The following is a 21,956-nucleotide window of genomic DNA, read 5'->3' on the forward strand; positions in this document are numbered from 1 at the left end:
TTCCTCCTCCTTCTTTTCTTCTTTTTGTTTTCGACAGTCTGTTTTCTAACAGAAAAGCATAACCCACAACTTACCTGAAATGAAGAGAAAAATAAATACTACAGGATCTTTTAATGCTTTAAAGACAATAATCTCTTTCCAGTATTATTTCAAATAATTATATATGTTTGTACGATTTCAAATCTGGAACACGGGTGCCACATTCACAAAAGTAAATGAAGTTGATGTGAATGTGTAAGGGAAAATAGTGTTAGAAAGATTTATCTTACTAATTCTGCCAAATAGAAAGATTTGGGGCCAGGTGCAGTGGCTCATGCCTATAATCCCAGCACTCTGGGAAGCCGAGGCAAGTGGATCACCTGAGGTCAGGAGTTCCAGACCAGCCTGGCCAACATGGTGAAACCCCATCTCTACGAAAAATACAAAAATTAGCTGGGCCTGGTGGCATGCACCTGTAATCCCAGCTACTCGGGAGGCTGAGGCAGGAGAATTACTTGAACCAGGGAGAAGGAGGCTGCAGTGAGCCGAGATTACGCTATTGCACTCCAGCCTGGGTGACAAGAGTGAAACTCTGTCTCATAAATAAATAAAATAAATAAATAAATAAAAGATTTGGAAAGAGAATCAGTGACCTGTGATTGAGCATATTCCCTTTTGCTTTTCTTCTGTTGCTTAGAAGAAAAAAGTTGTAAAGGCTTTATGAAATTATAAATCTGTATAAAATCTGGAAAACATGATTCCCACATTAAAAAAAATAACATAAGATTTCAGATCATTCAGACATGTTTCCAACTCAGGGTTGAGGACTCTGCTGTTTGGTCCTTTTCCCAGGGAATAAAGTGAAAATCCTCCTGTGAATCACACACATTTTCTCTCTGAGTTACTGACTTTAGTCTTTTGGGGACTAGAGTAAACATGAAGAGGTCTTCAAACACACAGCATGAAATCATCACAATACAAAAGGGAGGGGTGGTTGTGTATGCTCTTCCTTCTTTCATAAAGAGTCTTTCAATTATTTTTTCTAAAATTAAGGTTATAGCTTAATCCAAGTTAAGAACTTTTTTTTAAAGACGTTTTTGAAAACGCGTCTTTACCTGGCTTAGTTTGAATGATTCAGGGTAGTTAGTTATTCATAAACGCTCATTCTCCTTGTTTTGTTCCCTCGTTTCTCAAAGTGGGGGAAAGTTTATCAATATATCAATATAAGAGAAACCATATGTAAATTCTACTTGAGAAAATGTTAAGTATAATTTTCAAGCCAAAAATCCCATTTCTGACACAAAATGTCTGCATTCAAACAAGTCATTAGAATTTCTTAAAGCTATAGATAAAGAAGTTAGGGACAGATAAGAGATGCAATGTTTAAATTATTTTATAATATTTTAAATAAGGTCCGTTCCTTTTCACCTTAACATCTGATCAGTGAATATAGCACATGTAAAGTTCAGAGAAAACCATGGAAAAGTGTATGGCTAACTCCTCCTCTAATCTTTCCATCAATCTCGTCGTGGGTAAAGATGCCTTTATTAACAGTAGTGATGCTGTTGGTTTCGCACACTAATGGCTTTCTTGTGCGCTGTGTGGCTCTGTGTATTTTGTCTGCCATTGTACAGGAATTCAAACCCATTGGTACCGCGCACAACAGAAGGGCCCAGCCTTTTGTTGCAGCTGCAAACATTGATGACAAAAGACAGGTAGTGAGCGCTTCCTATAACTCACCAATTGGGCTCTATTCAACTAGCAATATACAAGATGCGCTTCATGGACAGCTGCGGGGTCTCATTCCTAGCTCACCTCAAAAGTAAGTATCCGACTCTGCTCTGGCCACAGTCTACCTAACAGTGATAGTATGGTTTCTTTTCTTTTCAAAAGTCCAGCTCTTGCTGTTTTATTTTTACTTTCCTGAAGGCACTATCAGATTTCTCTTTTAAAGACAAGCATCTAAAACATGTTTCTAATTGCTGTGGGGCCCGGTCCGCCAGTGCCTGACCATTTAGTGGATAGATGGTTGAAAAGAAGAGATCGTCCTGGTTCCATCATTACCTTTGCTAGTTATGACGATAGTTGGTGGTAAATAATCCTCTCTGTACAATTATCATTCGTTTAATCTTATCTGAAAAAGAATTCGTCTTCCACTGAGGGGCCTTTTTAACGCTTTGTTTTTACAGGATGTGAACTACTTTGAACACAAGCACAATATTCGGCCCAAACCTTTCATAATCCCGGGCCGAAGCAGGTCATAAGCTCTGAGATTGTGAAGTTTGCAGTGCATGCTTCTTAAATCAGTTCTTACTAATCATCGAGAAAAGTAACTTGTAGATGTTTGGAGTGGCTTTTCTCATTGCGAAGCTTATTTCAAAAGCAAAAAGAAACAAACTCACTTAGCAGAGTACAGAAGCCAAATAACTTTCATTTCCAAGAGTAAATATTGACAGGATTACAGAGCTGTGAAATTTTATGCAATCACCACGTGTATTTATAGCGAACACCCCTGAGGCTCTGGGGATCCCATCCAGAACACCGTGACCTTTGAGTCGGGCAGTCGGTATATCTATCCCAGGTCAGGAAAGCCCTGCCAGCGAGAGCAAGCATGGAAACCAGCCCCGGTTAGGAGCAAGGAATCAGGTGAACAAGACAGAATGATAAGGAGCAAGCTCTTCCTTCTCGTCTCTCAGTAGAGAAACTGATCATCTTCAGATCATCCTTTTCAAATATCTTCTCTAGAAATTGAACTCCAACCTAAGGGGAAAGAAAATAATGCCCTGTATTGCCAAATCAGGAAACAGTGACTTCAGGAAACCTCAGTTCCATCCTTCTGACCTCAGCTAAGCCGGTCAGCCCACAGGAAGGAAGCTGGTGGTTAGACTGGATTGATTCTGACAGGAACACTGAATATGATTTACCGCAGCTGTTGCAAACTGGTGGCCCATAGGTGGATTTATTTCACAGGCATGTTTTATTTAACCTTTTTGTTTAAAAAAAATAATGTAAGTGCCTTTAGACAGAACATTTAAACTCACCATCTTGTCAAAATGCGCATCACTCTTAAGTGTGTGAGACGTGGCTCATTTTCATACATATGTGACCTCCTGGCCCCTCTAGACACCCGAGCTTATGACTCCTGCCATAGGCTGTGGAGAGGGGGTCATCCCTTCTGTATGATTTCCATGTCCAGACCTTTCAGTAAGCTACAGGCAGAGTCGGGTGATTGTCTCAAAACATGCCGGACAATTCTTGTGATATCAGATCCAGGAAGGAGCCCTGGACTGGAGGAGCAGGAGAAAGGCGTTAAGAAGGCAACCATGAGTGAACATATCTTCCTCCACTAGAACGTGAGCTCAATGTCTGCAGGGGCCTGGTCTGACTGGCTCAACATTGTACACCCAGCACCTAGAAATGAGACAGAATAAATGCTCAATAAGCGACCATCTACGAACAGAAAAAATAAACGCCCAATAAATGCTTACTGCATAAAGGAATCGAATCCTGAGGGTGCACACCATTTCCCGAGCGAGTGGCAAGAGTCCAGAGCTGTCTCGCTCCCGATGCTGGCAGCTCTGTGTCCTCTCCTGCCTCTCTCTGTGTGTTCCCTCGTTCCCATTCTGTTCTCATCTGCATCTTTTCCGTTTCTCCACTTTCAGCAGCTTCCCCACCCCAGCCCAATCCCAATAACAAAACACTGGATTTAAAGTGTAAATGATACAATATTTTACTGTTGACTATATACAACTTCCCAAAAGAGCACAGTAAAATTAATAACTTGCATGCTTTTCAGGTTAGTGTGACTAAGTCCACCCACACCAGTTCTAGGGCTTCAGAAGGCTTGGATAAAGTGATATGTTAGAGTAACACTTATCCTGCCTTTACTAAAAACCTGTAACATTCAATTTTATAAAAAGTCAGGAAAGTCAGAGAATCCTAGGTATATAATCGCCTTTAAAAAATGTTTTTCATTTTAACTTAAACATGGGGATAATGACAAGCCGCTCATAATGTCATTTGAAGATAACACCTTTTAATATAGCTGAATTTGGAAGGGAGGAGGAGAGAAACAGAAATGAGGGGATTTGCTTAAAAAACAGATGCCAGTGCACAAATCTTAAAGAACTATAAGGCCTGGTGTGGTGGCTCACACCTGTAATCCCAGCACTTTGGGAGACAGAGGTGTGCGAATCACGAGGTCAGGAGTTTGAGACCATCCTGACCAACATGGTGAAACCCTATCTCTACTAAAAATACAAAAAATTAGCTGAGCGTGGTGGCAGGCGCCTGTAGTCCCAGCTACTTAGGAGGCCGAGGCAGGAGAATTGCTTGAACCCGGGAGGTGGAGATTGTAGTGAGCTGAGATCATGACACTGCACTCCAGCCCGGATGACGGTGTGAGTCTTCAAAAAAAAAAAAAAAAAAAGAAGCAGTAGAATTGTTAAAGAGTGCCCCCAACATCCTTCTTCTCTTCCTGTGCCTCCTCACTATTTGCTGTAACTTCTGAATTTTTTGTTCCCACCAAACTATTCTTCATCAAGGTGGAATTGTAAGTGGCTGCATACCAACCTACAACTACATGTGTTTTTAACTTTTAAAACAACTGTAGTTTTTGTTCGGGTGCATACTACTTGTACATGTTTATGGGGTACATGTGCTGTTTTGATACATGCATACAATGTGTAATGATCAAATCAGGGTAATTGGGGTATCCATCACCTCGAGCAGTCACTTTCTTTGTGCTTTGAAACATTCCACATCCACTCCTCTAGTTATTTTGAAATATATAAATAATTGTTGTTAACCAGTCACCCTATAACTACACTGTTATGAACTTCTTTAATCCAAAGTAAGTTGGACATGCTAGTGCTGGGCATGGTGGCTCACACTTGTAGTCCCAGAACTTTGGGAGACCAAGGTGAGCAGATCACCTGAGGTCAGGAGTTTGAGACCAGCCTGGCCAATGTGATAAAACCCCATCTCTACTAAAAATAGAAAAATTAGCCAGGCATGGTGGTGCACGCCTGTAATTGCAGCTATTCAGGAGGCTGAGGCATGGGAATCACCTGAAGCCGGGAGGCAGAGGTTGCAGTGAGCCGAGATCATGTCACTGCACTCCAGCCTGGGTAACAGAGTGAGACTCTGTCTCAAAAAAAAAAAAAAAAAAGTAAGTTGCACATGCTAAATTGTTAACAGCTTAATTTCCCTGGGGTTTTACTATTAGCTATGGTTCTTTTGATTATTTCATCATGACTGAAGCCTTTTAAAAGACTGGTGTTTTCACATGCAAATATATAAAATTTTTAAGGCTAAAGCTACAGTTAAATACATATGTAAGGTATTTTAGATCCAAGTGATAAAATACAATCCTATGAGTGGTTTTTGGACAAGTTGCTTCCAGAAGTATGCCCCAAAATGTCTGTACACACCCCAGAGAAATTAGCAATCTGTCAAATGATGTATCTGGGCATGAAGTAATTGACTGCATTATCAACCTCACGAGTGGCCTTGCCAAGTCACTAAGTCAGTCTCAGAAAATCTCATTAGCATCTACCTTTCCAGGTCATCAGGAACAAGTCGTGGTGACCCATGATGATATATCCCCGGTGATAGCCACAGTGACTGGAATCCATGAAAACCCGTTTTACTTAAAGGATCAGTTTAAAAGATCTTTTTAAATTGGCCCAGAAATGTATAAAAGTTCATCCTTGTTTGCTTAGCGTTCATTTCTCATTTATTTAATAGACATGGGCCTGATTGATAAAGGAACTAGGAATGCATGCTCAACTAAAATTACATAGTGCACAAATATGCATTTACTATTGACCCTCAGAACATGGGTTTAAACTGTGCAAGTTCACTTATATGTGGATTTTTTTTCCAATAAATATGTTGGAAAAATTTTTGGAGATTTGCGACAATTTGAAAAAGGTCACTAACTGTAGCCTTGAAATATCAAAAAAATTAAGAAAAAGATTTGCCATGAATGTATAAAATATACATAGATAGTAGTCTATTTAAGTGTTAATAGACTGTTTATCTGTAAAACTTCCGTTCAACAGTAGGCTATTGGTAGTTAAGTTTTGGAGGAGTCAAAAGTTATACATGACTTTTATAGCAGAAAAATATTACTGATAACTACTATAAAACATGACATAACTGTAAGTTCTAAATTGATCATAGTTTATCTGCCCAGTACGGGCACTATGTCTGGCACATAGTAGGGTAAGAGTAGTTATAAATGTCAGTCGAGTAGGTTCATTATTGGGAGGCTGAAGTCTCCCAAGATTTAACTCTGTTTCAAATCCCTAAACTGATTTCATAAGCTTCATTACACTCAGGTTAAATCCACGTGATCCTGACTAAACTGCACTGCAACTGAAAATGTCCTCACATTCTTTTACCAGCTGCAGGCCATTTCAAGAGTCAGTATAGACCCTACAAAATGGTGAATAGCCCACTTGACATTTTGGTATGTGATCTAAACATTGTACAGTCTGGGTTTTCAATAGGTTCTCAAAAGGCAGGAAGTGAAGGAGCAAGCTCGTATTCACCTGTCTGGTTTAGGTTATGTAGGTAGTTAAATTGGATAACACAAGACAAAAAAAAAAAAAAAATTTAAACCCATTTAGTGACATGAGTTCTCCAGACTAATCAGGATGCAACATTGCTGGAGTGGAAAAAGTTCCTGCTCAATATCATTTTGGTTTCCTATCTTTATATGGGCTGAAGTTAGCATTAATACCTCTAGAGAGTAAATGCAGATATGAGGCCATACTTGAGACCAGAGACAATCTGGACTTAGAGGTAAACACACCATATACATCCATTCTCTGTCTTGAGCTTACAGCGACACTAACTGGAAAGTATGATAGATGTGTATATTAATACTAATATTTATTTTTGCTTTGTCTTAAATGACTATGCTTTTTTTTACAAAAATCTCTTGGTATCTCTCATGCACGTGGGAAAATGGACTTTTTAGTCACTAGCATGTCAGTTGTTAACTGACCCCTATCCAGTTTCCAAATAGAATGTGAAATCTCCCTAGTTCTTCGATTTGCATGACTGGGCTTTGACGTTTTAATAAGTCCCTGAAATGCATCTTTAAAAGGAAAAGGGAAATATGCATGGGATAGATGTGTGCTTCTGAAATTGTGCATAGAATAGCTACGTAAGAAATATAAGCATCAAAAGAGTGAACGACCACTTTATTTCTCCTCTAATCATTCCTATCAAGGTGACAAGCATTTATTGGTTTTTTTCTAGGGCTTGTATTCAACCACTGAACAGCTGTCTTAAAGTGTACTCCTCACAGAATTAAAGAGTAAAAATAGAAAATATTAAAAGAGTAACAAAATATTTACAAGATAGCCTTAAAACATAATCTTTACCATAAAACCTGCAAGTTACCAATTACTATTTAATTAAAGCTCAACTGTGTTACTGAAACATACTTCTGATTTTGAAATGTTGAGCCCAAATATGTGATTTCATCTTCATGCTGCATATTCGGTGTTCACTAAAACTTGAATTTTAAATGTTGCACTTGAGAAATGTAAAAGGATGTCCAGCCAATGTAATTTTCCTTCATCATTTGTCTGTGATATTGACCAGTTTTAAAGTCTTTGGCCTATTTTTAAAAAGTGAGGATAGCTGCAAATTTTCTACTTACTTCATATACAACTTTTCTACATGTAACCCTCAACTTACACATTGCCTCATAGAACAGAGCCAAAAAATGCAGTATCACCTGTACCTTTTAATTTTATTAAACTTTTTTCAATCACGAATTTTTCAACATCTTCCCTTTTTAAACAAATTCTAGTGACAAATCAAGATTTGGTTTTATTTTGATGTAATTCACCTCTCACTTTTGTCTTCAATTCCTTTTAACCTCTCTGTACCTGTTCTCTGTGTTCTTCTGTCTGGACTGTCTGGCTCCCTGTGCCATCTGTGTGTGACGTGGTCATTAACACAGTGGATGCAGTACCCCCTCCGGGATTGACTGTGGCAGTGGACGCAGCACCCCTTCTTCTGTCAGTACTGTTAGTACCATTTGCCCAGGTGACTTGAAAGTGGCGGCTAAGCTGGCCCCTAACATTCCTTTGGAAATGGAACTTCCTGGTGTGAAGATTGTACATGCTCAGTTTAATACACCTATGCAGTTGTACTCAGATGACAATATTATGGAAACACTTCAGGGTCAGGTTTCAACAGCCCTAGGGGAAACACCTTTGATGAGGTAATACGAATCTTTTTGAACCATGGGCATATTAACTAAACACGTGGGCAGTGTCAGCTTTACGGGTGTCTTTTAACATTGTCTTAATGGAAAGAAAGCTATGTGAAAAGCTTTTTAAAAATACTAAGGATTTATTGCAAATATCTAGGCTTGATGATAAAGGTGATTTGGGGAATTATCTAAGTAGAGCTTTATGTGTCCGATAGCAATAAAATGAAATCCTGTAAGGACCAAATGTATATGTCTCTCAAAAGCTACAATGTACTTTACAAATGTGTGGTGTAACACTTCTCAAAGTTATTTATAATCTAGTATACCCTATGTCCTTTGGGGATCAAAAATGAGGAAGGAGGTGGGAGGTTTACAGGAGTGTTATGAGATGATTCTTCTCTCTTCTGATAGAGCTTGTGGAGAGGTCACTATTTACCCATTTAAAATGTTTATTGTACGTGAAGGTTTTTGGGTGAATACCCTCAGGCTATTAATGTAGATATTGAATTTTTGCTGGTCTTTTTTGACTCATTTTTTCTTTGTTATAACTCTTTGTTCACAGTACTTTTGCCATAAAGATTTTGATTAAAAATATTTATTATAGGATAAAATCTTATTGCTTCTTTCACTATTACAGAGTCACTATTTATAAATTAAATTATTATAATGTTTAAGAGTGTTAAATAGTGATATCCCAAAGCTATCTCTTGGGATGAACACATTGAATTAATAATAGTGTAAGATATCTCAAAGCCATTTTCAAATATGACATAGGTAATAAAAATATTACAGATAGTATGTTTTCTAGATAATGCAATAAAATGATATAAAATAATAAAGTTTTTAGTGTTAAACATATAGTATTATGATAAAATTCTTTATTGTCCATTATGAATATATTTGTAGAAAGCATGTTAAAATAAAGCTGCTGTCGTTATAGTAAATGAATTTTAATGTGGCTATTTTTAAAAGACAGTGCAGTCAATTACAGCAGATATAAAAATGTAAGTTTCTATATTACAGGCTTTCAAACCCTGAGATGTTAAATTCCTAGAATTTACAAGTAAAATGATACCCTTATTATTTCCAGGGGTTGACAAATTAGCCTTAAAACTAAAAACATATTAAACCATATACTTTTTGTTTAATATCAAAAGTAAATCTGAATTTTACTGACAGTTTGATGACTGAGAACAATCTAACTGGGTGCTTACTGCTGCACTTTCCGTCATGTGTATATTGCCTTTTCTCTGGGAAAAGTTAATTTTGTTCACATCTATCATTATATATCCATCAGACTCAAGTCTTGTTTTTCTTAATTACTATTTCCTGACAATTATCTTTTACTTTCCTTCCAAAGTATTTTGCCAAGTGGAGGAGTGTGGATGCAACTCCTCGATTTGTTGTTCAATGACATTTCCAAGGCAGCCTTGTGAATTCACATTATGCTTTTAACTATACTAGAGATTCACTTGAAAATACTAGACCTCTGTTCAGGAGTGGCTGTGCATAGAGTAATGGCTGAGTATTGATGTCTGTGGCCTCTTGCACGTCTGGTGCCTCCCAGCGCCTGACGATGCTCCCCGCTGTGCCTGTGTTTCAGCGAGCCCACGGCCTCGGTGCCCCCCGAGTCGGACGTGTACCGGATGCTCCACGACAATCGGAATGAGCCCACACAGCCTCGCCAGTCGGGCTCCTTCAGAGTGCTCCAGGGAATGGTGGACGATGGCTCTGGTGAGCAGCCGCTGACACCCGCTGAAATGTATTGATAGAGGCCACTGCAGGTGGCGGGACGGGGAGGACAGCAAACGTACTGGGAACAAAAGTCTAAAACTTGGTTTTAATTGGGAGCCAAGTGAATTTTTGCTCAGAAGGATAGGATATGGATGGTGCCTAGTTTAAAAAAGGAGATTCCGGGACATGTCCAAGTAGCCACCAACTGAAGTCATAAAAGGACACCAAAGACAAATTGCATTAATGGTTGTCAAGGGCTAACTCAGCTTACAAGTCATGAGATATCGTTTTAAACAAATATTGTCAAACTTCTCAGCCTCCCCCCACACTCTGGAGTATCACCATCATCAAAAACTAAACAACACTCTAACAAACCCTTGCTATGTTCCATGTTCTGTGAAAAGTATTTTGCACACATTATCATTTAATCTTCACAGGAACTTGGGGAGGTGAGCCTATTATTTGCCCTACTTAGCAAATGAGAGGCGAGGGATGGGCAGGTGGCCTTGTGAAAGGCCACACAGTCAGTGAGCCACAGACCCAGGTCTCCAGCCCACTCCCGTGATCTTCAGGGCTCCTGCCCTGACCTATGCTTCTCCATGCCCAAAAGATATAGACTGTCCTTTAAAAGCCACACAAAAATGCAGAATGTCCCATTAGGATGGCTACTGTAGAAAGCATGGAGAATAACAAGTATTGGTGAGCATATGGAGAAATGGGAACCCTGTGCATTACTGAGGGGAAGGTAACAGGGAGCAGCCACCCTCGGGGAGAATGGCAGCTCCTCGAAAAGTTAGTGATCCCGCAGCCCCACTCCTAGGAATATACCCCAAAAGACTTGAAAGCAGGGACTCAAACAGATTCTTTTTGTTTTTGAGACGGAGTCTTGCTCTGTTGCCCAGGCTAGAGTGGGTGGCGCATCTTGGCTTACTGTAACCTCTGCCTCATGGGTTCAAGTGATTCTCCTGCCTCACCCTCCCGAGTAGCTGGGATTACAGGCACCTGCCACCATGCCTGACTAATTTTTGTATTTTTAGTAGAGATGGGGTTTTACCTCTTGGCCAGGCTGGTCTTGAACTCCTGATCTCATGATCCACCCGCCTTGGCCTCCCAGAGTGCTGGGATTACAGGCGTGAGCCACCGCGCCCGGCCTGTATGCCAGCATTTATCTTACTCACAGTAGCCCAAAGAGGGAAAACACCCAATGTCCATCGAATGATGAATGGATAAGCAAAATGTAGTGTGCACATACAATGAAATGTTTTTCAGTCTTAAAAGGAATTAAATTCTGACACATGGTGCACCATGAATGAACTTTGAAAACACTATGTGAAGTGAAAGAAGCCAGACACAAAGAGGCAAATATTGTATGATTCCATTTATTTGAGAGATCCAGAATAGGCAAATCCAAGAGACAGAAAACAGAATGGAAGTTACCAGGGGCTATGAGCAGGAGCACAGGGAGTTACCGTTTAATGGGTACAGTTTCTGGGAGGTGAAGAAATGGTTCCGGAGGTGGATATGGACAGTGCTTGCACAGCATTATGAATGTACCTAATGTCACTGAATTGCACCCCTAAACGTGGTGAAAATGGTAAATTTTATGTATATTTTGCCACAATAAAAAATAATGCCCTCCGCTCCTTTGAGCGTTTTGTAACAGTTTCCTCCAACCACAACAACAAAATAAATGTTTTCTCTAATTCCATTCTGTAATGCCCGATTTCAGAACAACGTCCCTTATGATTGCATCAGTCCTGTTCGGAATATGACAGTGCAGATGCAACTGAAGGCTAAAGTGCACAGTTTAAAATAGAAGCTTAGCACAAGCTGCAGCCAGCTGTTCCCTAGCCATACATGGAAACGCTTTGCTTTTCAGATGACCGTCCGGCTGGAACGCGGAGTGTGAGAGCTCCGGTGACGAAAGTCCATGGCGGTGCAGGCGGGGCACAGAGGATGCCGCTCTGTGACAAATGTGGGAGTGGCATAGTGTAAGTGTCATTTTTAACCCTGGAATTTACAATACCGCTTGGCGACAGTTCATTTCTTCTACTTTAAGACTTTATAGACTAAAGGCAATTATGAAAACCAAACTTCTGTTCATCAACTTGAAACATAGGTCCCCAACATTTAACACATTATGACTGTCACTCCTTAGATATACCTCCAAATTGTCACATCATATGAATCAGCAATTTTGACTTACAATTTCAGAATACTCTCATGAAAAAAAAAATACCCCAAATGTATGTTGAAAAGTCACTTCTAAGAATCATGACTTCACTTTAAACTCCCCCACCCCTGTTAATGTCTAGTCTTTAGTAAGTGTATACATTTAGTATACATAGTATCCTCCTCTGTATAAACACAGGGAAACAAATGCAGCATGAGGATGTTAATTAAAATACATTATCTTTACCCAGTTTAAGTTACACAGATTTTGAAACAAAATATTGAAAAACTACTGTCAGCTTCTATTACAAGGAAATATTTATTTATTTATTTATTTGGAGACAGAGCCTTGCTTTGTCACCCAGGCTGCAGTGCAGTGGCACAATCTTGGCTCACTGCAACCTCTGCCTCCTGGGTTCAAGTGATTCTCCTGCCTCAGCCTCCCCAGTAGCTGGGATTACAGGTGCCCGCCACCACACCTGGCTAATTTTTGTATTTTTGGTAAGAGGAGGTTTCACCATGTTGGCCAGGCTGGTCTCCAACTCCTAACCTCAGGTGATTTGCCCGCCTCAGCCTCCTGAAGTGCTGGGATTCCAGTTGTGAGCTGCCGCGCCCAGTGGGGACCTTATGTTTAAATAACCACACTTGCTAGTTCAGGATCAAGTCAACCAAGATAATTCTGACATCCTCACGGCATTCGTGCCATGTGGACACATCCCCATCCCATTATTCCATTCCCCTGCCATGAATTCACACACTGATGTGTCCTCTGTCCGGTTAGCCAGGATACATCCCAAGAGGGCAGTGGGGGATAAACCTGGTTAGGGCAAGAGGAGGAACGTGGGACCAAAAGGTCAAAGCAGGGCAGGGAGCTCAGAGCAGAGAGGCCCTCAGTAAAATACAATAGTGCCTGACATTACCAGAAGCAATCATTGTGCCTAAGCTGGAGTAAACTGTTCACAGTAGAAGCTAGTCCACCCACCCCAAAGGAATTCCATCTCTGCTCTTTGATCTGTTTTCTCTTGCTCCATTGAATAAAGGCTGGACCACCCAGATGGAAAGCAATCAGAGAGACTCTGTTCATTGGGTAGATGACCACTCCGTCAAAAGCAGAATTTTTTGCAGAGGGGTTGGTCTTGTCTCCATCATGTCTCCCTCTTCAAAGAAATGGTGAGGAAAGATCATGAAGTAGGATCCTACAAATTTTCTATTAAGGACTCTTTTGAAAATCTGAACCTAGTCCCACGTCAACACCAGAGAGAAACGTGGGATGGCTTGTTGTGGATATCCTAGATCTCCATGACAATTACATACAGTTTCACGGCTGTGCATGTTTTCACAGCTGGAGGCCATTGTTTCCTGACTGTGAAATAGAGAACACCTGCCTTCTCTGTTGGGTTCTCTCCTTTGTCTCAATTTTTGCTCTGTGGTTTTTTAACTTGAGCTCATTTTCTTCCCCAACAGCGGTGCAGTGGTGAAGGCACGGGATAAGTACCGGCACCCTGAGTGCTTCGTGTGTGCTGACTGCAACCTCAACCTCAAGCAAAAGGGCTACTTCTTCATCGAAGGGGAGCTGTACTGCGAAACCCATGCAAGAGCCCGTACGAAGCCCCCAGAGGGCTACGACACGGTCACTCTGTATCCCAAAGCTTAAGTCTCTGCAGGCGGGGCACGCACGCACGCACCCACGCACACTTACACAGGAAGACGCCCATGGCTTTGGGCAGAAGGATTGTGCAGATTGTCAGCTCCAAATCTGAAGTCAGGGCTTTAGACCTTTATCCTATTGCTTATTGAGGAAAAGGAATGGGAGGCAAACGCCTGCTATGTGACAAAAACATACACTTCGCTATGTTTTGCAACCCTTTTTGTCTGGGGCTAGCAATAATGATATTTAAAGCAATAATTTTTTGTATGTCATACTCCACAATTTACATGTATATTACAGCCATCAAACATGTAAACATCAAGATATTTGAAGAAGTCTAATTGTCTTTCCTTGACAAGTTGATTTTGCAATTGTGGTAAATACCAAATAACAATCTTGTATTCTAACATAATCTGCAGTTGTCTGTTTCTGTTTTAACGATTACAGTGCATGTTAGGGAGAAAGTCCCTGAATTTCTTTAGTTTTATATTCAAACAATTATGCCACTGGATGCAACAAACATAATAAATACATAAAAGATTTTAAAAATACCTAATGAAGTGGCATTCATTGAATTCAAATAAAATCAACATTTCAATGAGAGAACCCAATCATATTTTAACATGTACACTAATAAATATTTTAAGATAAATGTGGTTTCTTCTTATTACTCTTATAAGCCCAAAATTTCTGATGATAGGCGAAGCGCTGAAATTTGCTAAAAGTAATTCAGTCTCTTTCAAATTAAAAGTTTCACTTGCTTCAACAGAGTCTCTTTCAATTTAAATATCTCTTTCAGATCAATAGTCAGACTGAAGGTTCAAAGTCCATCACAGCTGTTTCTCAGGCTCAATGGTTCACCACCTCCTCCTCTTCCCAAGATGGCATCTCCAGGAGGAAACAGTTTAGAGGACTTCCTAAGGAGGTCAGGGGGTGCTGGTCTCCTGGGATCCTGCTTGTATCCACTGTTGAAATCCTTGGTTTCACTTGTGATCTGTGGTCTGTTTTCTTGACATAGTTGGGGCCAGGCAATAATCCCACCTCCACTGCCACCTCCAAAACTCTCAGCTCAGCTTTCCTGGAGTCACGGATCATCTGTCTGAGACATGCACTCCGCCTGGCCCTGGAGCAGGCAGCCTACCTTGCAGGCTCTGCACCGTGTTACCTTGCCTCTCACCCAGGGTGGCCACAGGGAAATGCCCTTGACTTGCATCTCTCACCTACTTTCCATGTTCCCCACTGGGGACATACAGGAACTTCTGAAACTGTTCCCTCAGGTTCAAACCACGGGGAACCAGCAGGGTGAAGACCCTCAGACCCTCTGTCTCACTACCTTGTGTCACATGGTCATCTCTACCCCACCGCAGCTGCTGTCTGGCCTGGAACAAGTGTTCTCCTCCCATAAGGTCCCAAACGGGACACAAGTTTTATTGCTCTGGGATTCTCCCAAACTTAACTGACTCTTTCTGACCCTGACCTGTTCAGGATTTTGACCACGTGAGAGGAGCCAAAACACGTGCCTGGCGCCTGTAGGCATTTGACATTGCAACTCCTGTGCCAACAAATGCATTCACTAACAGCTATTAAAAAAATAAAACAGACTTTTGAGATCAAAGAAATGAATGTATCCAAAATACATGTTTGTTCAACAGTCATTTTCAAACATTTTGTTCTGGGAAGGAGATAAACTGAAAAGTTTAGAAAGCAAATGAATGGTAACTGACTTCAAAAACCTGAGAAACTTAAAACTCAAAGTAGCAATGGAGAAAACCATAAACCAACCCAATTTACTCTTTAGAATCTTAAAAGGCATGGCAATGGGCAGCACCTGGCATTTCTGGACCCGAGGATAAAGGTGCGACTACCATAAGGAGAGCTGAGTAGAAGCTGTTTCAGAAGCACTTATTCCCTTGAGCAGGGGTCCCCAAACCCCTGTGTGGCCTCAGACGGTCTGTGGCCTTTTAGCAACCAGGCCGCACAGCAGGAGGTGAGCAGCGGGCTAGCGAGCAAAGCTTCATCTGTATTTACAGCCGCTCCCATTGCTCGCATTGCCACCTGAGCTCCGCCTCCTGTCGGATCAGAGGCAGCACTAGATTCTCAGAGGAGCACGAACCCTGTCGTGAGCTGCGTATGCGAGGGATCTAAACTGTGCGCTCCTTATGAGACTCTAATGCCTGATGATCTGTCCCTGTCTCCATCACCTCTAGATGGGACCATCTAGTTGCAGGAAAACAAGCACAGGTTCCCACTCATTCTATATGATGGTGAGTTGTATAATTATTTCATTATATATTACAATGTAATCATAATAGAAATAAAATGCACAATAAACATAATGCACTTGAATCATCCCCAAACCATCCCCTACTGCCCCCATCTGTGGAAAATTCTCTTCTGTGAAACTGGTCCCTGGTACCAAAAAGGTTGGGGACCTCTGCCCAACAGGCTCCCCCTGCTAGGTACTATCTGGAAAAGGTAAAACAGAGCATCTCCCAATTGGAAGATGGAAGCACAGTTGATGGTATGTGTACCATCCTGCAAAGAGGGTAGATTAACAATGAAAGATTCGGCCGGGCACAGTGACTCATGCCTGTAATCCCAGCACTTTGGGAGGCCGAGGTGGGTGGATCACGAGGTCAGGAGTTCAAGACCAGCCTGGTGAAGATGGTGAAACCCCGTCTCTACTAAAAATACAAAAAAATTAGCCAGGCCTGGTGGCAGGCACCTGTAAGACCAGCTACTCGGGGGGCTGAGGCAGAGAATTGCTTGAAACCGGGAGGTGGAGGTTGCAGTGAGCCAAGAGCATGTCACTGCTCTCCAGCCTGGGTGACAGAAGGAGACTCCATCTCAAAAAAAAAAAAAAAAAATGAAAGATCCATGAGAAAAGTGTACATTAGACATTATATTGTACATGCATCTACATTGTTAGATATTAGCATTTTCCTTAAATTTATATTTTATGTCGTAGAGTATATAATAAACTGCTTAAGTTCAGATGTTTAATAAGAAGCTTTTTATAGTAACAAAATGTAGTATGTTCTAATCTGAAATTTGAGAGAGATATGGCTTAAATTTGATCATTTAGACTGTGTAACTAAGGCAGGTCCTAAAATTGCATGCTCATTACTTTGAAGAAAAGTCATTCTTTTGACAATTAAATCTCGAAATGTAAACATGTAGAGGAATTACATACAGAATTAAAACAGAAATGAATACTAAGTGAACATTTTTTTTTTTTTTTTTTTTTTTTTTTTTTGTGAGACGGAGTCTCGCTCTGCCGCCCAGGCTGGAGTGCAGTGGCCGGATCTCAGCTCACTGCAAGCTCCGCCTCCCGGGTTCACGCCATTCTCCTGCCTCAGCCTCCCGAGTAGCTGGGACTACAGGCGCCCGCCACCTCGCCCGGCTAGTTTTTTGTATTTTTTAGTAGAGACGGGGTTTCACCGTGTTAGCCAGGATGGTCTCGATCTCCTGACCTCGTGATCCGCCCGTCTCGGCCTCCCAAAGTGCTGGGATTACAGGCTTGAGCCACCGCGCCCGGCCGTGAACATTATTTTTAATATATAAAGTACAGAATGAAAACAGGCATGTTGAAAAAAATTAAAACTCTAAAAATGCAAACAAATGCAAAAGCAATATTTCCCCCATGCTAGCATTTTGTTTTTCAATAATGAATTCACACCAGGAATCCTATATAGAAATTCATGCCATGAAAAATAATGCCAACCAGTTTTGATTTAGCTCACAGAAAATCATTTTCTTACAAAACAGACTAGCCACTGTGTTTAGATTTATAAGCTTATGAAAGCTAAGAATGATCAATGAAATGATCTATGATTAAGAATTGGGTGCCTATGAACTTTGGATGCATTATTAATTAAATTGCTATATTTTTCAGAGGAAACATAATATAGAGCTACTCCACTGTCTGCCAATAGGGAGACTGATTGAATGAAAACAATTCTAGTTGTCGCATATTTTTGCACCCGTGTAAGCAGCATAAAGTAAAGCTTAATGGTTAATGTGAGCCACAAACAGTTTACCCAACTCTACAGGTGATAAAGCTCACCAACTGCCCAGCACAGGAACACTCCAAGCTAAGTAGAATGGAGCTTTACGGTTTCTTCTATCAACAACTTTAGTTGCAAAAGTTTGCCAAGTTGTCCTTTGAGCAGATCTAATTTCAGTCCTAAGAAAAACTGCTACTTGTAACAATTACTCTCTATTATCATGTCATGGTGACCTAATGTTCTTTTTAAAATTTATGCTCTTCCAATTGTATCTAAAGCATAAAAAAAGAAGACTGAAGAAAGAATGAAGGCATTCAGATAATTCAAGTAAATAAACCATTTGCCTGATCTATATGATTATTTCAAGATAATCTCTCAGGTGTCTATTCATTTTGGAGAGCACTCAATAAATATTTATTGAGCACCTATGAAGTAAAAGATGTTGAAAGCTACACATAACAAAATAGATTTTTAAATATTTCATCTATATTCACAAGTTGACTTTTTTCTTTATTTTATTTTATTTATTTATTTTTTTTTTTGAGAGTTTCACTCTTGTCACCCTGGCTGGAGTGCAATGGCATGATCTCACCTCACTGCAACCTCAGCCTCCTGGGCTCAAGCCATTCTCCTGCCTCAGCCTCCTGAGTAGCTGGGATTATAGGCGTGCGCCACCACTCCTGGTTAATTTTTGTATTTTTAGTAGAGACACGGTTTCACCATGTTGGCCAGCCTGGTTTTGAACTCCTGACCTGTGGTGATCCTCCTGCCTCGGCTTCCCAAAGTGCTGGGATTACAGGCATGAACCACCACACCCGGCCCCTTTTTGTTTTTTTGTTTGTTTGAGACAGAGTCTCACTCTGTCACCCAGGCTGGAGTGCAGTGGTATGATCTCATCTCACTGCAACCTCTGCCTCTTGGTGAGATCTCAGCTCCCTGCAACCTCTGCCTATTGGGCTCTAGCAATTCTCCTGTCTCAGCCTCCCGAGCAGCTGGGACTACAGGCGTGTGCCACCACACCCGGCTAATTTTTGTATTTTTAGCAGAGATGGTTGTTTCACCACGTTGACCAGGCTGGTCTCAAACCCCTGACCTCAGGTAATCCGCCCTCCTCAGCCTTACAAAGTGCTGGGATTACAGGCGTGAGCCACCGAGCCCAGTCTACAAATTGATGTTTTAAAGCTAATTAGAATGTTATGTGTGGTTGATTTGGAAACAAAGTACCTATAAGAAGTGGTTATCTTGTTGAAATTACTTTCAGATTTCTTAGTAATATTATCCATCATTCATAAAAAAAAAAGAAAAAAAAATAACATAAAATTAGGCCTGGCGAGGTGGCTCATGCCTGTAATCCCAGCACTTTGGGAGGCTGAGGCAGGCGGATCACAAGGTCAGGAGATCGAGACCATCCTGACTAACACAGTGAAACCCCGTCTCTACTAAAAATACAAAAATTAGCCAGGCGTGGTGGCCGCGCCTGAAGTCCCAGCTACTCGGGTGTCTGAGACAGGAGAATGGCGGGAACCTGGGAGGTGGAGCTTGCAGTGAGTGGAGATCAGGCCACTGCACTCCAGCCTGGGCCACAGAGCAAGATTCTGTCTCAAAAAAAAAAAACAAAACAAAAAAAACACATACAATTAGATATTAACATTAGCTTTTTAAATCCCTGAAAACTTTGTCTCAGTGTGCAGAGAATGTCCAAGAAATGTCAGCATGTCATAATTCATGAAAACCCAAAGCACAATTCCATTCTCCAAATTATTCAAAAAATAATACAATATCGAAAACCTAGTTGCTACTGCGTCGGTAAGTATGGCAAATGGATAAATAGATTTTAAATAAAGATTATATTAAATACCAAATGTTTACTTTAGGATGAAAATTACTCCATTCATTTATTTATTTGATTATTAATCTTATGAAGAAGGATACACAGGTTATCCATTTCTGCACCAAGAGCAAAATTATGTTGTGAGTTCGAGAACTCCCTCTCAGGAGGCCAAATTCCTATTCCACCTCATCTTCTGAGGTGTCTGAGTTGAAAAGCACAAGTGTGTGTGTGACCAATGGGTACAGGCACTGAGGTGAGCACATATCTGTGGCCCTTTCAGGCCCTGAGGATATGTAATAGTGTCACGTGCTGGAGCCTGCACTGTGCGCAATTATGCCCCAGACACCACTTCCTTCCGTGTTGCTCAGCCTACCTCTTCTTACATCTAGGGCCCCCGTGACCGCTCTCTGAGTTCCCAAAGCTCCCAGCCATCACCCTTCTAGAGCACTGCTTCATCCTGCAGACTTTTTATTCCACCTCATGAATATACTTGATCCTGATGGCAATTCCTCTGATTAATGCTTGCTCTGTCAGCTATGCTGATAGACTAAAGCATGCTAATGAGTACTACTAATTTGCTTTTTTTTTTTTTTCTTTTGAGATGGAATCTCACTCTGTCACCCAGGCTGGAGTGCAGTGGCGCGATCTCTGCTCACCGCAACTTCTGCCTCCCTAGTTCAAGTGATTCTCCTGCCTCAGCTTCCTAAGTAGCTGAGATTACAGGGGAGCACCACCACGCCCGACTAATTTTTGTATTTTTAGTAGAGACGGGGTTTCACCTTGTTGGTCACACTGGTCTCAAACTCCTGACGTCAGCTGATCCACCTGCCTCACCCTCCCAAAGTGTTGTGATTACAGGCGTGAACCACCGCACCCGGCCTAATAATTTTCTATTGCTCTCATTTATGTCAGACATTTGCATTTTGTTCCAGAGACAGTCCTTTCATGGACAAGAATGTCTTCAATGGTAGGAATTCTAGATAATTAGTTGGCTGGTGGCAGGCCATTAGGTGGCTCTCAAATGACCTCATTATTATGAACAGAAACAAAATTAATCACAGGTTCAATACGCAGTTCAGCTATTTGACTTTACTCTATTTAACCTTCTAGATGACACCAGAAATTGATATCCTTTTCTGAATAATTCAAGTTATTTCAACACACGGAAGATCAGAAAGCATGTGGTAATAGATGTGTATACATGTGTCATCCCAGGTAGAAACACGCCCAGTGTACGTCCTCATGATGCTTGGGAACAATAGCATGTTCTAATATGTGCTCTCCAGTGTACACTCATGGTGTTCACAGCGATCAAGAAGTGCAGCTTTGGAGCAGCTGGCACCTCACTCCGCTTAACAAGAGTCAATTGCGATGGATCACACCTGAAGATTCAGCTGGCTCATCCATCGTAATGTAGTTAGGACAGGTTTTGAGAGTTATTTGATCAAATAACAATTCAATTCCACTTTTTAAAACTTTTTATTAAAACATGACACACATGCAGAAAAGCGCACACACACTGAGTGTGCTTGCAGCACAGTGAATTTACTCACGAAGTGAATAAACCCCTGTAACTGCCCAGTGATGAGGAAAGAGAAGACAGCTAGCTCTCGAACCCCCTTCCTCCCTCTCCCTTTTATTAACATCCCATCATCTCCAAAGTTTTCCACTCTGCTAACTTCTAACACCATAAACCAGTATTGCCTGGTTTTGAACTTCATGTTTTTAATAAATATTTATATTTTTATAAATATGTTTTATATTTTTATATTTATTTATATTTATATTTCTTCTGTGACAGTTCCTTACACACACACTTATGCTTTCCATTGCTCTTCATTCCTTTCTGCATGTCTACATTTCCATCTTCCTTTAAAACTCCCTTTAGTTGTTCTTTTTTTTTTTTTGAGATGGACCCCCAGGCTGGAGTGCAGTGGTGCGATCTTGGCTGTCTGCAAGCTCTGCCTCCCGGGTTTATACCATTCTCCCGCTTCAGCCTCCCAAGTAGCTGGGACTACAGACACCTGCCACCATGCCTGGCTAATTTTTTGTATTTTCAGTAGAAACGCGGTGTCACCGTGTTAGCCAGGATGGTCTTGATCTCCTGACCTTGGGATAGGCCCACCTTGGCCTCCCAAAGTGCTGGGATTACAGGTGTGAGCCACCGCACCCGGCGACTTTAATTGTTCTTTAGTGCAGACCTGCAGGTCACAGATTTTCTCTATTCCAGTACTGAAAAACGTTCATTTCAGTTTCATTTGTGAAGAATATTTAAATCAGTAAAGCATACTAGGTTTATAATTTATTTTTCTTTGTGTTCTCTTATTGTGCTAAAATATACATAAC

At 41.0% G+C, this 21,956-nt stretch overlaps 1 protein-coding gene across 3 annotated transcripts in view; it reads left to right on the top strand.

Annotated features, from left to right (window-relative positions):
* Nucleotides 1–14,424, top strand: part of PDLIM3 (PDZ and LIM domain 3) — a 34,335-nt gene extending 19,911 nt beyond the window's left edge. Inside the window, exons 4-8 of one of the 3 annotated variants that reach the window (XM_003899423.4) lie at nucleotides 2,169–2,236; nucleotides 7,964–8,227; nucleotides 9,822–9,952; nucleotides 11,832–11,943; nucleotides 13,589–14,424. In XM_003899423.4, the coding sequence (XP_003899472.1) occupies nucleotides 2,169–2,236; nucleotides 7,964–8,227; nucleotides 9,822–9,952; nucleotides 11,832–11,943; nucleotides 13,589–13,778 (765 nt within the window). In that variant the 3' untranslated portion in view covers nucleotides 13,779–14,424. Of the gene's footprint in view, nucleotides 1–1,613; nucleotides 1,802–2,168; nucleotides 2,237–7,963; nucleotides 8,228–9,821; nucleotides 9,953–11,831; nucleotides 11,944–13,588 lie in introns of all 3 variants that reach the window. The other 2 variants (XM_003899422.3, XM_003899424.4) reach the window with 2 other exon arrangements.
* The last annotated feature ends 7,532 nt before the right edge of the window (nucleotides 14,425–21,956 follow it).

This window comes from Papio anubis, chromosome 3 (genome assembly GCF_008728515.1).
Source record: "Papio anubis isolate 15944 chromosome 3, Panubis1.0, whole genome shotgun sequence".
NCBI lineage: Eukaryota > Metazoa > Chordata > Mammalia > Primates > Cercopithecidae > Papio > Papio anubis.